The 13,854-nt window shown below is 35.3% G+C and overlaps 1 protein-coding gene across 2 annotated transcripts in view; it reads right to left on the bottom strand.

The window, feature by feature from the left end:
* UPF2 (UPF2 regulator of nonsense mediated mRNA decay) overlaps nt 1-13,854 on the bottom strand; it is a 109,837-nt gene that overhangs the window by 57,561 nt on the left and 38,422 nt on the right. For both annotated transcript variants that reach the window (XM_013047030.2, XM_004774903.2), the window contains exon 8: nt 11,588-11,673. In XM_013047030.2, coding sequence (XP_012902484.1) covers nt 11,588-11,673 — 86 coding nt within the window. The remainder of the gene's footprint in view (nt 1-11,587; nt 11,674-13,854) is intronic.

Raw genomic sequence — 13,854 nt, forward strand, 5'->3', positions numbered from 1 at the left:
AAACCCCTCATGTTGTATATAAGGTAATAAATTACATATTTCTTTAATGTTAATTCATCTTAAATATGCTTTTCTGCCTGTTCTACCCCTTTATGCATGCAAGGCTGCAAGTGAATGGAGTGCTAAATGCTATGCCAACCACATTAAAGGTATTAACCACAAAATAAAACATTTTAATGAAAGTAAAGAGTAAAATTTATATTAAAATTTAAGCTAGGTATGTATTTTTAGACTTTTCTGCAATTCAACTAGAAAATAAACTTAGATCCTCCCTCTGAAAACAATTTTTGTCTTCAGAGTGAGCATTATTTTTACCAACAGTTAATGAGTGAACCATTTGAAAAATAACATTTTTTTCTTAAACAATAAAACCTTGCTTACATTTTAAGGTCTCTTAAATCACACATTTAAGTATCTTACTAGCAGTTAATGATCATCAAGGTAGTAAACATCCAGGCATTAACTATAAGTAATAAAGAATGCAGAAACACATTTTGTTACTGAGTGGAAAGAAAAGAAATTCTTAAAGGTTTTTATGTCATAATCAATCAGCTTTCTAAAAGAAATGTCCAGCTTTTTTTTTCTTTTTAAAATCTAAAGAATTTAAGTATTGGAAGGTATTAATTTTACCTTGTTCAAAAATGCCTAGAAAAAGGAGGAATGTGAAAGAATACCGACACCATTCAATTAAAAGAACACAAAGGATTTTCTTCATTGAAACAATGAAGCACATGATTCAAAACATAGGACACATAACAAAAGGTTGGAGTCAGTTACTCTGAAATCAACAACCAAATGCCCTAAAGACTTTTTCACAATGTTCCACTCCCAGTGCAACAGTGCCATCAGGTGGTATAACATGCTAACACGCTTCAAAGACTAAGGAAAAGCTGTTGAAAGAATCAGGGGAAACACTTCATTCTCTTAAGTTTGTTTATATTAATCTAAATCTAAAGAGATTCTGATCATCCATCTGTAAAAACTTGGAAATTCATACAACTTCAAAGTCATTAAAACCAATATTGGGTTCGACTGTACCAGAACAATGAATAAATAAGCCGTTTCTAGGTACTTTACACTCAAAGTTAGTTTAGGGGAGGGGGCCTTTCTGAGATACTAAGCCCAATCTCTAACTTGATCTAGGTGGTGGATACATAGGTATACCTAAGATGTGAATACTTTGTACAAAATTTCAATTATAAGTGTTAAAGTTAAATTACAAATTAACTATAAAATGATATGAAACATCAATGGGAATTTCTCGTAGATTTCATTTCTATGGAGCCCTTCAATAGGCTGAGATAAAATGCCAGGCTTCTAAGATTTTTTTTGGCCAACTATTTATTTAATGAAGGAAAAACACACTAACAGTAAAAACAGTTTCAGACTGAACCTTTAAAAACTGTACATGTTTAAAAAATATTATACAGATGGACATTAAATTTTAAAACTTTTATGCTACAAATGACACCAAGAAAGTGAAAAGACAAATCACAAAAGGGGAGAAGATACTTGCAAATTATTTTGATAAGACACACATACAAAGAACACATAAAGATCTCCTACAACTCAGTAATAAATAACATATTTTAAAAAGGGGGTAAAGGATTTAAACAGACATTTCTCCAAAGAAGACATACAGATGCCAATAAGCACATGAAAACATGCTTAAAACCATCAACCATTAGGAAAATGTAAATAAAAATCACAGAAAGATACCACTTCAGACTAGGATGGCTATAAGCAAAAAAGGGACAATAACAAGTGTTTTGAGGATATTGAGAAATTGGAGCCCTCATACATGGCTCATGGGAATGTAAAATAGTGCAGCCACTGTGGAAAAAGTCTGGCAATTACTGAAAATATTAAAAAGTTACCACAGGACACAGCAATTTCACTCCTAGACACACACCGAGAGAAATGAAAACAATACTCACACAAAAACCTGTACACAAGCAGTCATGTCAACATTACTCCTAGTAGCTAAAAAGTGGAAACCATCCTACTGTCCCTCAACTGATAAATGAGTAACAAAATGTTGCATGGAATATTATTTGGCCTTAAAAAGGAAGAAATTCTAATACATGCTATAACATGGATAAGTTTTGAAAACACGATACTAAGTAAAAAGAAGTTAGGTACAAAGGGCATATGCTGTATTTTATTTATATGTAACACTCAGAATAGACAAACCCATAGCAACTAAACATAGGCTGGTGGTTTTTCTTTTTTTTTTTTTTTTTAAGATTTTATTTATTTATTTGACAGACAGAGATCACAAGTAGGCAGAGAGGCAGGCAGAGAGATTAAGGGAAGCAGGCTCCCTGCTGAGCAGAGAGCCTGATGCGGGGCTCGATCCCAGCACCCTGGGATCATGACCTGAGCCGAAGGCTTAACCCACTGAGCCACCCAGGCACCCCAAGGCTGGTGGTTTCTTAGGGCAGGAGAAAAGGTGGACAGAGAAAGTATGAGATGATTACTAATAGAAGGTTTCTTTGGGCAAGATAAAAATGTTTTAATATTTGATCATAGTGATAGATATTTAGAATACTGAATATATCACTTCAAAGGTGTGAATTGTATAGTATGTGAATTACAGCTCAATAAAGCTTTTTTTTTTTTTTTTTAAGAAAAGATCCATAAAGAACCTTAAGAGTTATCTAGTTTAGTGCTTCCTAAACTAAAATATACAGATTAGGTAAGACAGCCATTGTCTACCAGACACTAGCTCTACAAACATAAAGGGATCCCTTGCACTTCAAAAGTTCACGTTATACCACTCTGCTTTTGCTTAAGACCTGCAACTATACTGGTTTTGCTACCTGGAAAAAATCCAGAGAGGATTTTTCACTTGCACCAAAAAGGTGAAAAGCCTCTACCTTACTTAATTTTAAGAATATAGTATATAACACATGTAACACAAAAAATACATGTTAACCAACAGTTTATGTTAGTAGTAAGGCTTCTGGTCAACAGTAGGCCCTTAGTTAAGTTCTGGGGGAGTCAAGAGTTATACATTAATTTAGTGCAGAAGGTTGGTGCCCCTAGCCCCCATGTTGTTCAAGAGTCCACTGTATATATAAAACCTTTGGGCCCTCACAGCCACAGGCACTCAAACAACAAACAGTTTATTCTGATTTGGGAAGCACAGTATTTGGTCAAGTTCAGGCAGGATGGGCTGGATGAAGGAGGGAATCCTGGCCATAGTAAAGAATCTTGTGCACACAGATGCTCAAAAGGATTCATGTCCTTTGGGGAGGGTGGGGGAGAGAAAATGCCACCCAAAAAGAAAGATGCACCTTATCAAAGGGGTCCCACAGAGTCTATGTGGACACAGCAGACAGTGGGGATAGATAAGAGCAAGAGCTAAAACGTGTCAAGAATCTCCTTGGCCCTCTCTCCCAGTGTCCCAGTTTGTCCCCAAGTCCAGAGGGCTCAAATAACTGCTACCCCTAATACACTAATAACTGGCTACCCAAGAGAACATTCTAGCAGGCTCACTCTAGACCCAACCTACTTTGTTCCCTCCTCCTCCCATTCCCCCTAAAGGCAATCAGTCATCTCTTTTATTTAAGACGGAATGAATAAAATGAATAAAAGATGGAGATGGGTTTGTGAGCCTATGAGAGAAGGGAAGAGAAGAAATAAGGAAAAAAAGAGAATGAAAAATGGAATGAGAGAAGACTTAATGGCACTTGACTATTATTTTTACTCTGGCCTCTTAGAGACCAAGCTATAATCCTCAGGACAACCCAAATAGCGCAGGTAACATAGAAAGATGCCTCGGGGATAAGGACAACAACAAAAGCCCTTCAAAATTAAAGGCTATTCCAATCAATAAAAATATACAGTTAACCAGGAAGCAGCAACCTTGTCCGGGACTCTAATTCACCATTTTAAAGATGTGTAAACAGTCCTTGCCTTTCCAAGTCACTCAAGAACATAAACAAGACAAGTTTTAGCTAAACAGAAGACCAGAGAGTACTATTTACACTAGAAAAGTAGACAGATGAGACATCTGTTCTTACATAAATTAGAGATTTTTCTAAAACTCAGCTCATCTGAAATGTGTATGAAATATGGAAATGCCAGTAAAGAGTTAACAGTCAATGCTACTTGTAAACTCCATTGCTGAACAGACTGCCCTCTATCAGTCAAACCATATTTAAAATCTCTTTTATCGTTCTCAGTGAGAAAACTTACTTACTAGAGAAATAAAAATTTAATGGCCTCAAACAAATCCCTATGAGTGTATCTGAAGCAACGGCAACAGCGCTACCTGAGTGCTCCACTTGCTTCCCTACATTTTCCAAATGTCATTGTTGTCATCTTAGGCTTTGGACTGAGTGAAAACGATGTGTAACTTTTTGTCCAAGGTACCCAGGAATCAGCTGAAGTCACACACTGTCCTTTCATGCCACGGCAATCCTGGAAGTAATGGCAACGATATAAGATGAAGTCTGTAGGGACGCCTGGGTGGCTCAATTGGTTGAGCAGCTGCCTTCGGCTCAGGTCATGATCCCAGCGTCCTGGGATCGAGTCCCACATCCGGCTCCTTGCTCGGCAGGGAGCCTGCTTCTCCCTCTGCCTCTGACTGCCATTATGTCTGCCTGTGCTCGCTCTCTCCCCACCCCTCTCTCTCTGATAAATAAATAAAATCTTAAAAAAAAAATTAAAAAAAAAAAAGATAAAGTCTGTAAACTTCATTTTTCAGAGTAAATGCCAATGTTGCATAAGCTTTGAATGGAGCTACCAAAATCAATCCAGATTTGATGCAAGGTAAATTACAGCAGAAGCCACAAGTGAAAAGTGAACAGAGAGCTAATCCAAACAGGGAAATTTTTCAAAATCTATTTATTAATATTATTAATCACAATTTATTTAAAAAATACAGAGGGGTGCCTGGCTGGCTCAGATCACTCTTGGTCTCAGGGCCATGAGTTCAAGCCCCACACTGGGCATTTACAAAAATAAAAAGAAAGAAAAAGAAGAAGAAAAGGAAAAGTTCCTTAAAATGTATCAAATTTTACCAGAAAAATATTGCCACAAAAGATATTAAAATTCTGGCCATTTTGCTGTGATTTTAAAAATATGAAATGAGAAGGCACCTGGGTGCCTTAGTCATTGCGCATCTGCCTTCAGCTCAGGTCATGATCCCAGAGCCCTGGGATCGAGCCCCACATCAGGCTCACTGCTTCTCTCTTTCTCACTCCCCCTGCTTGTGTTCCCTCTCTCACTGTGTCTATCTTTGTTAAATAAATAAATAAAATCTTTTTAAAAAAACAATATGAAATGAGGGGCACCTGGGTGTTCAGTGGGTTGAGCCTTTGCCTTCGGCTCAGGTCATGATCTCAGGGTCCTGGGACCAAGCTCCACATCAGGCTCTCTGCTTGGTAGGGAGCCTGCTTCCCCTTCTCTCTGCCTCTCTGCCTCCTTGTGATCTTTCTATCAAATAAATAAATAAAATCTTTTAAAAATAATAAAAATACGAAATGAACCCAAAACAAGAAATGAGGAAGGGAGCACAGGGAAGAACATACTTTGAGAACACTAAGAGGCAGAAGATTAAAAGAAGACACTGAAAGAAGTGATTAGCAAGAATACAGTAGCTGGAAATAAGCAAAGGAGATTTTAGGAGTACCTAAGAAAGAAAACCAAAACAAGAGAACAGAACAATTATCTATTTATACTTAAAGATGAAAATCGGGAAAACTTCCCTGAAGTATTCAATATGAACACTGAAAGGGCATGGAGAATGATCAACAACACTGAGGAATCTCCATCTGTGATCTCCACTGGATTTACTAGAGAAAGAGTTTCGAGCAGCCACATGAATGACCAAGTCAATCACCCAGGAGAAAAAGAAAAAGACAGGCTGGCCTACAACTTCTCCACAGTAACACCAAATGTCTCATGACACTGGGGTTAATACCGATAAGGTATTTAAGGGATAAAGTATGAGCCATGAATCCTACTACTAGCTAAGCTGTCCTTCAAGAAATCAATCCACAGACACATCACTGAATGTACAAGACCTCAAGGGGTATTTTTTCACAAGAACTCTTCTTGAGAAAATTATTAGAAGATGAACTTCAGCAAACCAAGAGATAACTAAGAAAACCAGAGAAACAGGGCTGGCCGGGAACATGGAGTATTTTAAACTGTAGAACTAAGACAAAACAAAAGAGGGGGTTAGAGTGACAAATTAGGATGCGTTATCAACATGGAGACAAAACAGGGAGGGCAGACGGAAGAGAAGAGAAAAGGGGAAGTCTGGTAAGTTTGCTGCTTGCCTGCCTGGAGCACTGCGAGAGAATTAACACTGAAAGCTGACAAACCAAATGACTCAAATCTGAGCACACTTAACACTGAAAGAGGAAAATGTCAAAGAAGGTAACATCACAGACCGACACCAGGTGGGTAAGGAAAGGGAGAACAAAGGAAGAGAACACAAGCTAATTTCATCATCACTGTGGCAGGAAAAACAAAGATTATCTAAATAACTGACCATGAAGTAAACCTACAATTATGAAGGGAACTACTAAAATAAAAATACAAACCTTCCTCAAATCAGAAAATACAAATACCCACATTTGTAAGGCAAATAAAACAATACAGATTACATAATGAAAGACTTTTTCAAAAGTAAAACCAAAAAGACAAATAATATAACAGAACTTGGACCAATCATATCTATCTTATCAAAAATTAAACAGGGTGCCCAGGTGGCTCAGTCGTTAAGCATCTGCCTTCAGATCAGATCATGATCCCAGGGTCCTGGATCGAGCCCCACGTTGGGCTCCCTGCTCAGCCAGGGGTCAGCTTATCCCTCTCCCTTCTCCCTTTGTTCCTCCCCTCCACCTCCACTTCCAGCTCATGATCTAATAAAAAAAAAAATGTAAATAGCCTAACTTAATGATAAGAAACATATTTTTCAGAAAATACGTCAAAGTAAAATTCAATTCTAGAATATATGAGAGACTCAACTAAAATAAAGTGATTCTGAAATACTGAATATAGAAGGTCAGTATAGAAGGTCAAAAGCGTATGAGAAAAAGAAATTAATACCAGATAAGGTAGTATCAGGCCAAAAAAGCATTAAGACAAAGAATGACACTTTATAGTGATAAAAGGCTCAGTCCACAGTGAGGTGTAAGTTTTATCTTCATACTAAATAACAACAGTAACATTCAAAAAGCTGAAATCATAGCAGTTATTAGGAAAACACCACACATTAACAGCAGTCTTTAATTCACCTTAGTCCAGAACCCCTGGGTAGAGAAAAAAAAAGTCAAGAAAATAAACAAACTTAATAAAAGTTAATTTAATACTGTAAACTTCCCTGACCAATACATTTAACTCTGCACTATAAAAACAAAGAACATAACCTTTTTTTAAAAAAAATGCTTGGTGGGGAGGGGCATCCCCCACTTGGGTGGCTTAGTCAATTAAGTGTCCAACTCTTGGTTTTGGCTCAGGTCATGATCTCATGGGTCATGAGATGAAGCCCAGCATTGGGTTCCCAGCTCAGTATGCAGCCTGCTTGAAGATTCTCCCCCTCTGTCCTGCCCCACCGTGCCCCCACATGCTCTCCCTCTAAAATAAATTTTAAAATCTTAAAAAAATAAATAAATCTTAAAAAAAAAAATGCTTGTGGAATATTCACGAAGACTGACTATATAATAGGCCATAAAGAAAATTTCAAAGACATCCAGAAAGTCTAGGCTGTATTTTTTAATTCATAATGTAGTAAAAATATGAATTATTAACCAAGTCAGACAAGAAAACAGAACAAAAAAAGTCCCACTATCTGGAAGTTTCAAACCTCTCAGATACCTCCTTAGGGAACAAAATGAAACTTAAAACTAAAATTGGAGAATTTCTAAAAAACAAAAATAGAAATCACCACATGTCAGAACTACAATACACAGCTAAGACCATTCTCAAGACAATATGTTAAATGCCAAAAAAGTAACAAAATGAATGAAGGAAAGCAAGAGAGAAGGAATTGGTAAAGATCAAAAGCCAAAAATAGTGAGTAAAAAAATAGTAAAACAGTAGAAAAAATTGTAATTTGGAAGCTGATTTTTTGGTAGGAAAAACAAAAATGGATAAACCTCTAGCTGACATGCTTAAGAGGAGAAAAAAGAAAAGGGAAGTACAAACACAGCGTTGTCTGTAATGGCAGACTGGAATGTCCAAAATGGTTAAATATAGTACATCCATAATTAGAAACACTGCAGCTTTAAAAGAACAAGGGAAATCTTTATATATGGATATGAAAGCTCTCCAAGATGTATTATTAATGAAAATAGTAATGTTCAGAATGACAGGTACAGTAAGCTGCCCTTGTATAAAAAACAAGAAATAAAAGAATTTATAATTAAATTTTCTTGTACATGAAAAAGAAACTTAGAAGGATATATAAGAATCAAGACAGGGGTTTCCAAATGGAAAAGTGGAAACTGGGTAAAAGGAGACAAGGATGGAAAGGATACTTTTCAGCACAGTGTTGGATACTTCTGGGTTTTGAGCCTATAAATGCCTCACTTATTTTTTAAAATGATATTTTAGATTTGCATACGACCAACATTAATCCATGGAATATTTCAGCACTTACCAGAACTATACGTGTTGAAAATATAAAAAATGAAAAGATCCAAAACTCTCTTTTTTATTTTTTAAGTAATCTCTGCACCTAATGTGGAACTCAAATTTACAATCCAAGATCAAGGGTTGCACGCTCTACCACTGAGCCAGCCAGGTGCTGCAAGAACTCCCAAAACCTCCCTTTTTTCCCCCCTTCCACATCTTACCCTTTTATTTTTTATTATTTTTTTATTAACTTATAATGTATTATTTGTTTCAGGATTACAGATCTGTGGAATCATCAGTGTTACACAATTCACAGCACTCACCAAAGCACATACACTCCCCAATGGGTTATGGACACTGGGGTAGAACTCCCTTTTAAAAGAGCCTGTAGTTTATACAGATTGGTAAGGATACAGGTGGCAAAGCAATATTGGGAAATGTACCTGATTCTTCATACAAAGACGTTATATTTAAAGTGCTATAAGAGCATCTATATGTACATAATGGCAATGAAGATGGCTATTCAGAGAAGATAGCTCTTGGGCTAAGATTTAAAGGGTGAGCCAGAAATTTTCAGTGGAAAAAATAAAGATTATCCCATACAGATTAGAAGACATAGGCTTGGAAGCAGAAAGAGGGAAGGGTATTGAAGAAATCAGGATCAGGATTTTGCAAGAGAAGAGTGGACAGAATTCCTGTCTAAAGCTGAAAGGGGGCTAGATAAGATAAGGCATGAAATACCATTGTATGTAATTTTATCACCTTCTACCTGTCCGATATTACACTGAGTGCTGGAGATAAAGAAGTAAACATGGCCTCCTCCCTGCAGCTTATTTAGTCTAGAAGACAACATCCAGGTAAACAAGAAAGCAGTTTTTGCAACACTTTTCCCGTCTCTAGCTCTTTGCACACACTCAGCTGCCTCCACGAGAATGCTCTCTCTACACTCCCCTTCCCCAGCCATCCCTGCCTAGCTAATTCCTTTCTCAAGACTCACATTAAATGACCCTTGTTCCAGGCAGCCTTCTCAGACTACCCAGGCTAAATCAATCAGTTCCACTTGCTATATACTTCAAAGCATGCTGTTTTGATTCTTCTTGGTAACTGCACTTAGAAGTCTTTGTCTTTCTTCTTTTCTAAACTGTAAGCTCTGTGAATACAAGAGCCTAATCTGTCCTGTTAGTGTATCTCTAACACTAATCTAGCACAGAATATAGCAGACTCTTAATGAATTAGTTAATAAATAAATTTTAGAACATAATCTTTTCTGATCACTCAGGTATATTATTAAAAAAAACCCAAAGGACTGAATTTATACATTTCAGGTATGTAAGACTACATATAGGTCTCTTCCTCATGGCTCTAGCATACTATACACTTGTCTCTTTACTTTTTCCCTCTCCTCTCAAACCATAAATTGTCACTTACTACTACCTTTAAGTCTACATTTCTAGCAGATTCCAAGTACATCTAATTTGCAGCTATTTAATGAGCTAAGCAGATAAAGTGAGTTATAAAGGATACAACTAGCAAAGACCAAATAATAATGTGCAGTTTTTGAGGGCCTTCTTAGGGGGTGGGCCACCTGAGGAGGGGAAGAGTATGGTGGAAGAGGACAGAGTAGGGATGAAGGGAGACAGGATGCTCTTTTGTAAGCAAACTATTTAAACATCACTGCATGATTTCTTTTGTAAACAAAGACTTTTATTTTGCCAACTTTGGATTATTCTGTGTTATATTAAGTTCAAATAATTGTTAATACCTATTTCTTCATTCAAATAGAGTTGAAAGAAATCTGAAAATAAATTTCCACTTTATAAGAAGAGAACCACTTGAAAAAAATCAGTCCAAGATACTGAGGAAAAAGTATCTGAATTTTCATCAATGAGAGGCATACTCTTTTTCCCACTTACAAATACATGAAAGTGAGATGTGTCTCACAATTAAGGGTTTAACAATAACAGCACTATTTTTTCTTAGTTTTACATAATGGTGCACTTCATAACTGATGGCACCTTAGATTTGATGAAATCAAATGCATATTATAAAAATATTCATGTACATGACTTTCTCAACTAGAGAATGCTTAATTATTATTATTAATACATTCCATCTCTCTTATCCCACTAAGATGAAAAATCAAATGCTCATAATAATGATGCTGGCAGGAGGCAAAAACCAGTATGAAAGAAAAAGAAGCAGCGACTTGGTTTCACTGAGAAACCTTCTATCAACAGATTATGGGCCTCTACCAACAAATGGACCTAATGAAAATCCCTCAGAGCCCTTACTTTCTAGGGAAGTATCTACATTAGCTATGTGGTATGTAATCATCATAACAGTGAACAAAATTACTTAATTACTCACTGTTGAATAAACAGAAAAACATCTCCTCCGTTCGTAAGGTCAATAGACTGAGTGGTCCTCCATATTTCAGGATCATTAAGTTAGTGTAATTTACAGCATTATTATTCTCTAAAAGCATTATGCAACTAATATGCTGCTTGAATAACTAGCAACATAATCATGAATATAACTTCCAATTCTAAACTATCATAATTACAAAAACATGGAACTTTTCATTTAAATACAACTGCAAAAATTAGAAACACTAAATTAGTCTGATCCTTATACAAAATAAAAACTCTCCAAAAAACTTATATACCTTTTGTTATTTTTTTCTTCGCAGAGGCAAAAACGTAAACCAACTGCTTCTAGAAATGATTAAGTTATTACTACTCTTAGGTTGCTATTATTCTCAAACATTTTCTCTTCAATAATAGATTAGCATTAGAAAAAATATTTCCACTAAAACTAATGAACAAAAGAACAGAAATCAACAAGAAAAAAGTTCCAGAAAATATGCTAAAAATAATAATGTCTGCTGACAAGAGATGTTTTTAAAGAGAGAGCTGAGTGAAAACATTTATCTTACAATCATCACTACAGCATAAAAACACTAACAAATTGCTTTTTGGTTTTTAGTACCTACCTTTGTCTGGGAACTATAAAGAGTGCCCGTACCAACTTCTTCCTATTCGCTTTTGTATTCATGTTCATGCAAAAATCCATTGCTGCCTAAAGGAGAAAAAAGCAAATTTTTTTTCTAAAAAAAAAAAAAAAAAATTTTTTTTTTTTTTCAATTTAGCTAATGAAAGCAGAAACCATGCATGCTACAAAGGACTTCTACTTGTTCCTAAGCATTTCAAAATACTTTTAGAACACTAGATTTGTAAGCATATGCCAAACTAAAAGATCACTGAAGTTTAAAGTCTTCTCTCTTTTTAGATCTCAAAATACATGTCTCATAAACTTTTTAGTTGCAACCTAGCGTTACAAACAGAAACCAAGTGAGTGGACTGAAGACCTGCCACAAATTGTTTGGCAAATATTTATATGAAATGGCAATTAATGCCTCTGAGCTCACTGATGTCAAGTAAATCACCATTAATACTGGAAAAATATTCTGACAGAATTAGAAAGTAGCAAGAAAAGTTACCAAAAACCAAGAAAATTATTGCCACTAATCAGGATAATCAAAAATGAACAGAGATAAACTAGAAATGAGAGAAAGGTATATATTATTCTCAGGAACATGTAAAAATAAGTGCCTAAGCATTGACTAAGAAGTTTTAGTTTAGCGTCAACAGTCAGATTCAACAATTTAAAGAAAAAACATCACAGGATTACAAAAAATACCCACACCTGTTATCTGGTGCAGCAATCTACCATTCCATACAGCAAGAACAAAGAAGTGTTCAGTATTTCATCACTATGTCTGACAATTAAGCATAAAAGAAAAGCTGAGAGAGGTATGTGTTCTAGGAAGCCAGAGGAAAGCAAAAATATGAGTAATTGGTATTTTTAAAACATAGGCATATATATTTTAAAATGTTAAAGATTTTCAGTATATTTGGTTTAAGAAAAATAAGGAAGTCACACTTCTAAAAGGAATAAACTACCTTTAAATATACTTCTGAGGATTTCAAATATTGTCCTTCCATAGGTTCACATGTAATATAATGATTATTTTATCAATAATCCCAATCCTTAGTTTCTTGATTATCAGATGCACATAAAGGATCCACAAGTTCCAGATCTATTAAGGATTTCTACTCTTCACTATTGACAGAACACACTGAAATATCTCCCATTTGGTTAAATCTTTTGAGGAAATAGCACAACTAACACTGATTAGATTCAAACCTGGGACACTAACTCACATTCCAAGTATTCACCAAGATCAAAACTGTACATCAAAATTAGTCAAGACAGAAAAATCAATTTAGAATTTTCTTCTACTTGTAAAGAGAGTATAATCAACGTTATTAAAGCTTACATTTTATAACATTAAAGCTTCTCATAGCAAATAAAATAACAAAGAGAAAGGAGAAAATACAATAAATTTCCTACAATCAATTCACCCATTTGCAACACTGAAAAATTCTGGACCTAATAAATAGAAACCCCAAAGTCATGTACTCAGAAAATAAAACAGGTTAACACTGGAAAAGTTCGCATACAGACACAAACTCTCAAATCAATATTTTTGAAAATATTAAGAAACATTTTAAAAGGCCAATAATGGCTTATGTTTCACTACAAATTTGAAAACACGAAACATAAAATATATCTCAGTGATTACTTTAGAACACTGTCCTTTAAAATACGTAAATATTTTGCATATTCTACCTTAATAAATTTTAGAAAGACAGAAAAAGCAATAATCACTTCACCTAGCACAATAATCAAAGGCCAGTTAGGTGGAGGAAAAAAACCTACAATATTCAAAACTCTCCACAGATCAGGAGTCCTTAAAGCATTCCAACGCCTAACACACAGTAGGGGTTCTACTACTCTAAGTATACAGAATAAATAAAAGACAAGATGAGTATAAAATTGTTAGAATTATTAAATTTCAGAAAATTAAAAAGAGAAAAGTTTCATATGCATATTATTCTTAGATTTAACCAGGCCTGTCCTTTTGGGAGAAACGGAAGCAAAGAGTCTCTCTCTAGCGGCATATACCTGCCTGAGGAACAACTGCTGACTGGCAACTCAATAAGCAGTACTCTGAAAACTTGTTTCAAAACATTTTGGGTCAATGGAAGTTCAATAATCATTTCTTATTTTATTAAGTAAAAATAAATTCTTATGATCATCAAATGTATGTAGAAATAAACATTAATAAAAAATAATAAACAAACATCACCATGAATGACATTACTCACAGAAGTTACCCAAATCTCCACTCTGGTT

The sequence above is a fragment of the Mustela putorius genome, unplaced genomic scaffold (genome assembly GCF_011764305.1).
Source record: "Mustela putorius furo isolate JIRA1106 unplaced genomic scaffold, ASM1176430v1.1 tig00003913_pilon_pilon_pilon, whole genome shotgun sequence".
NCBI classification, from domain to species: Eukaryota; Metazoa; Chordata; class Mammalia; order Carnivora; family Mustelidae; genus Mustela; species Mustela putorius.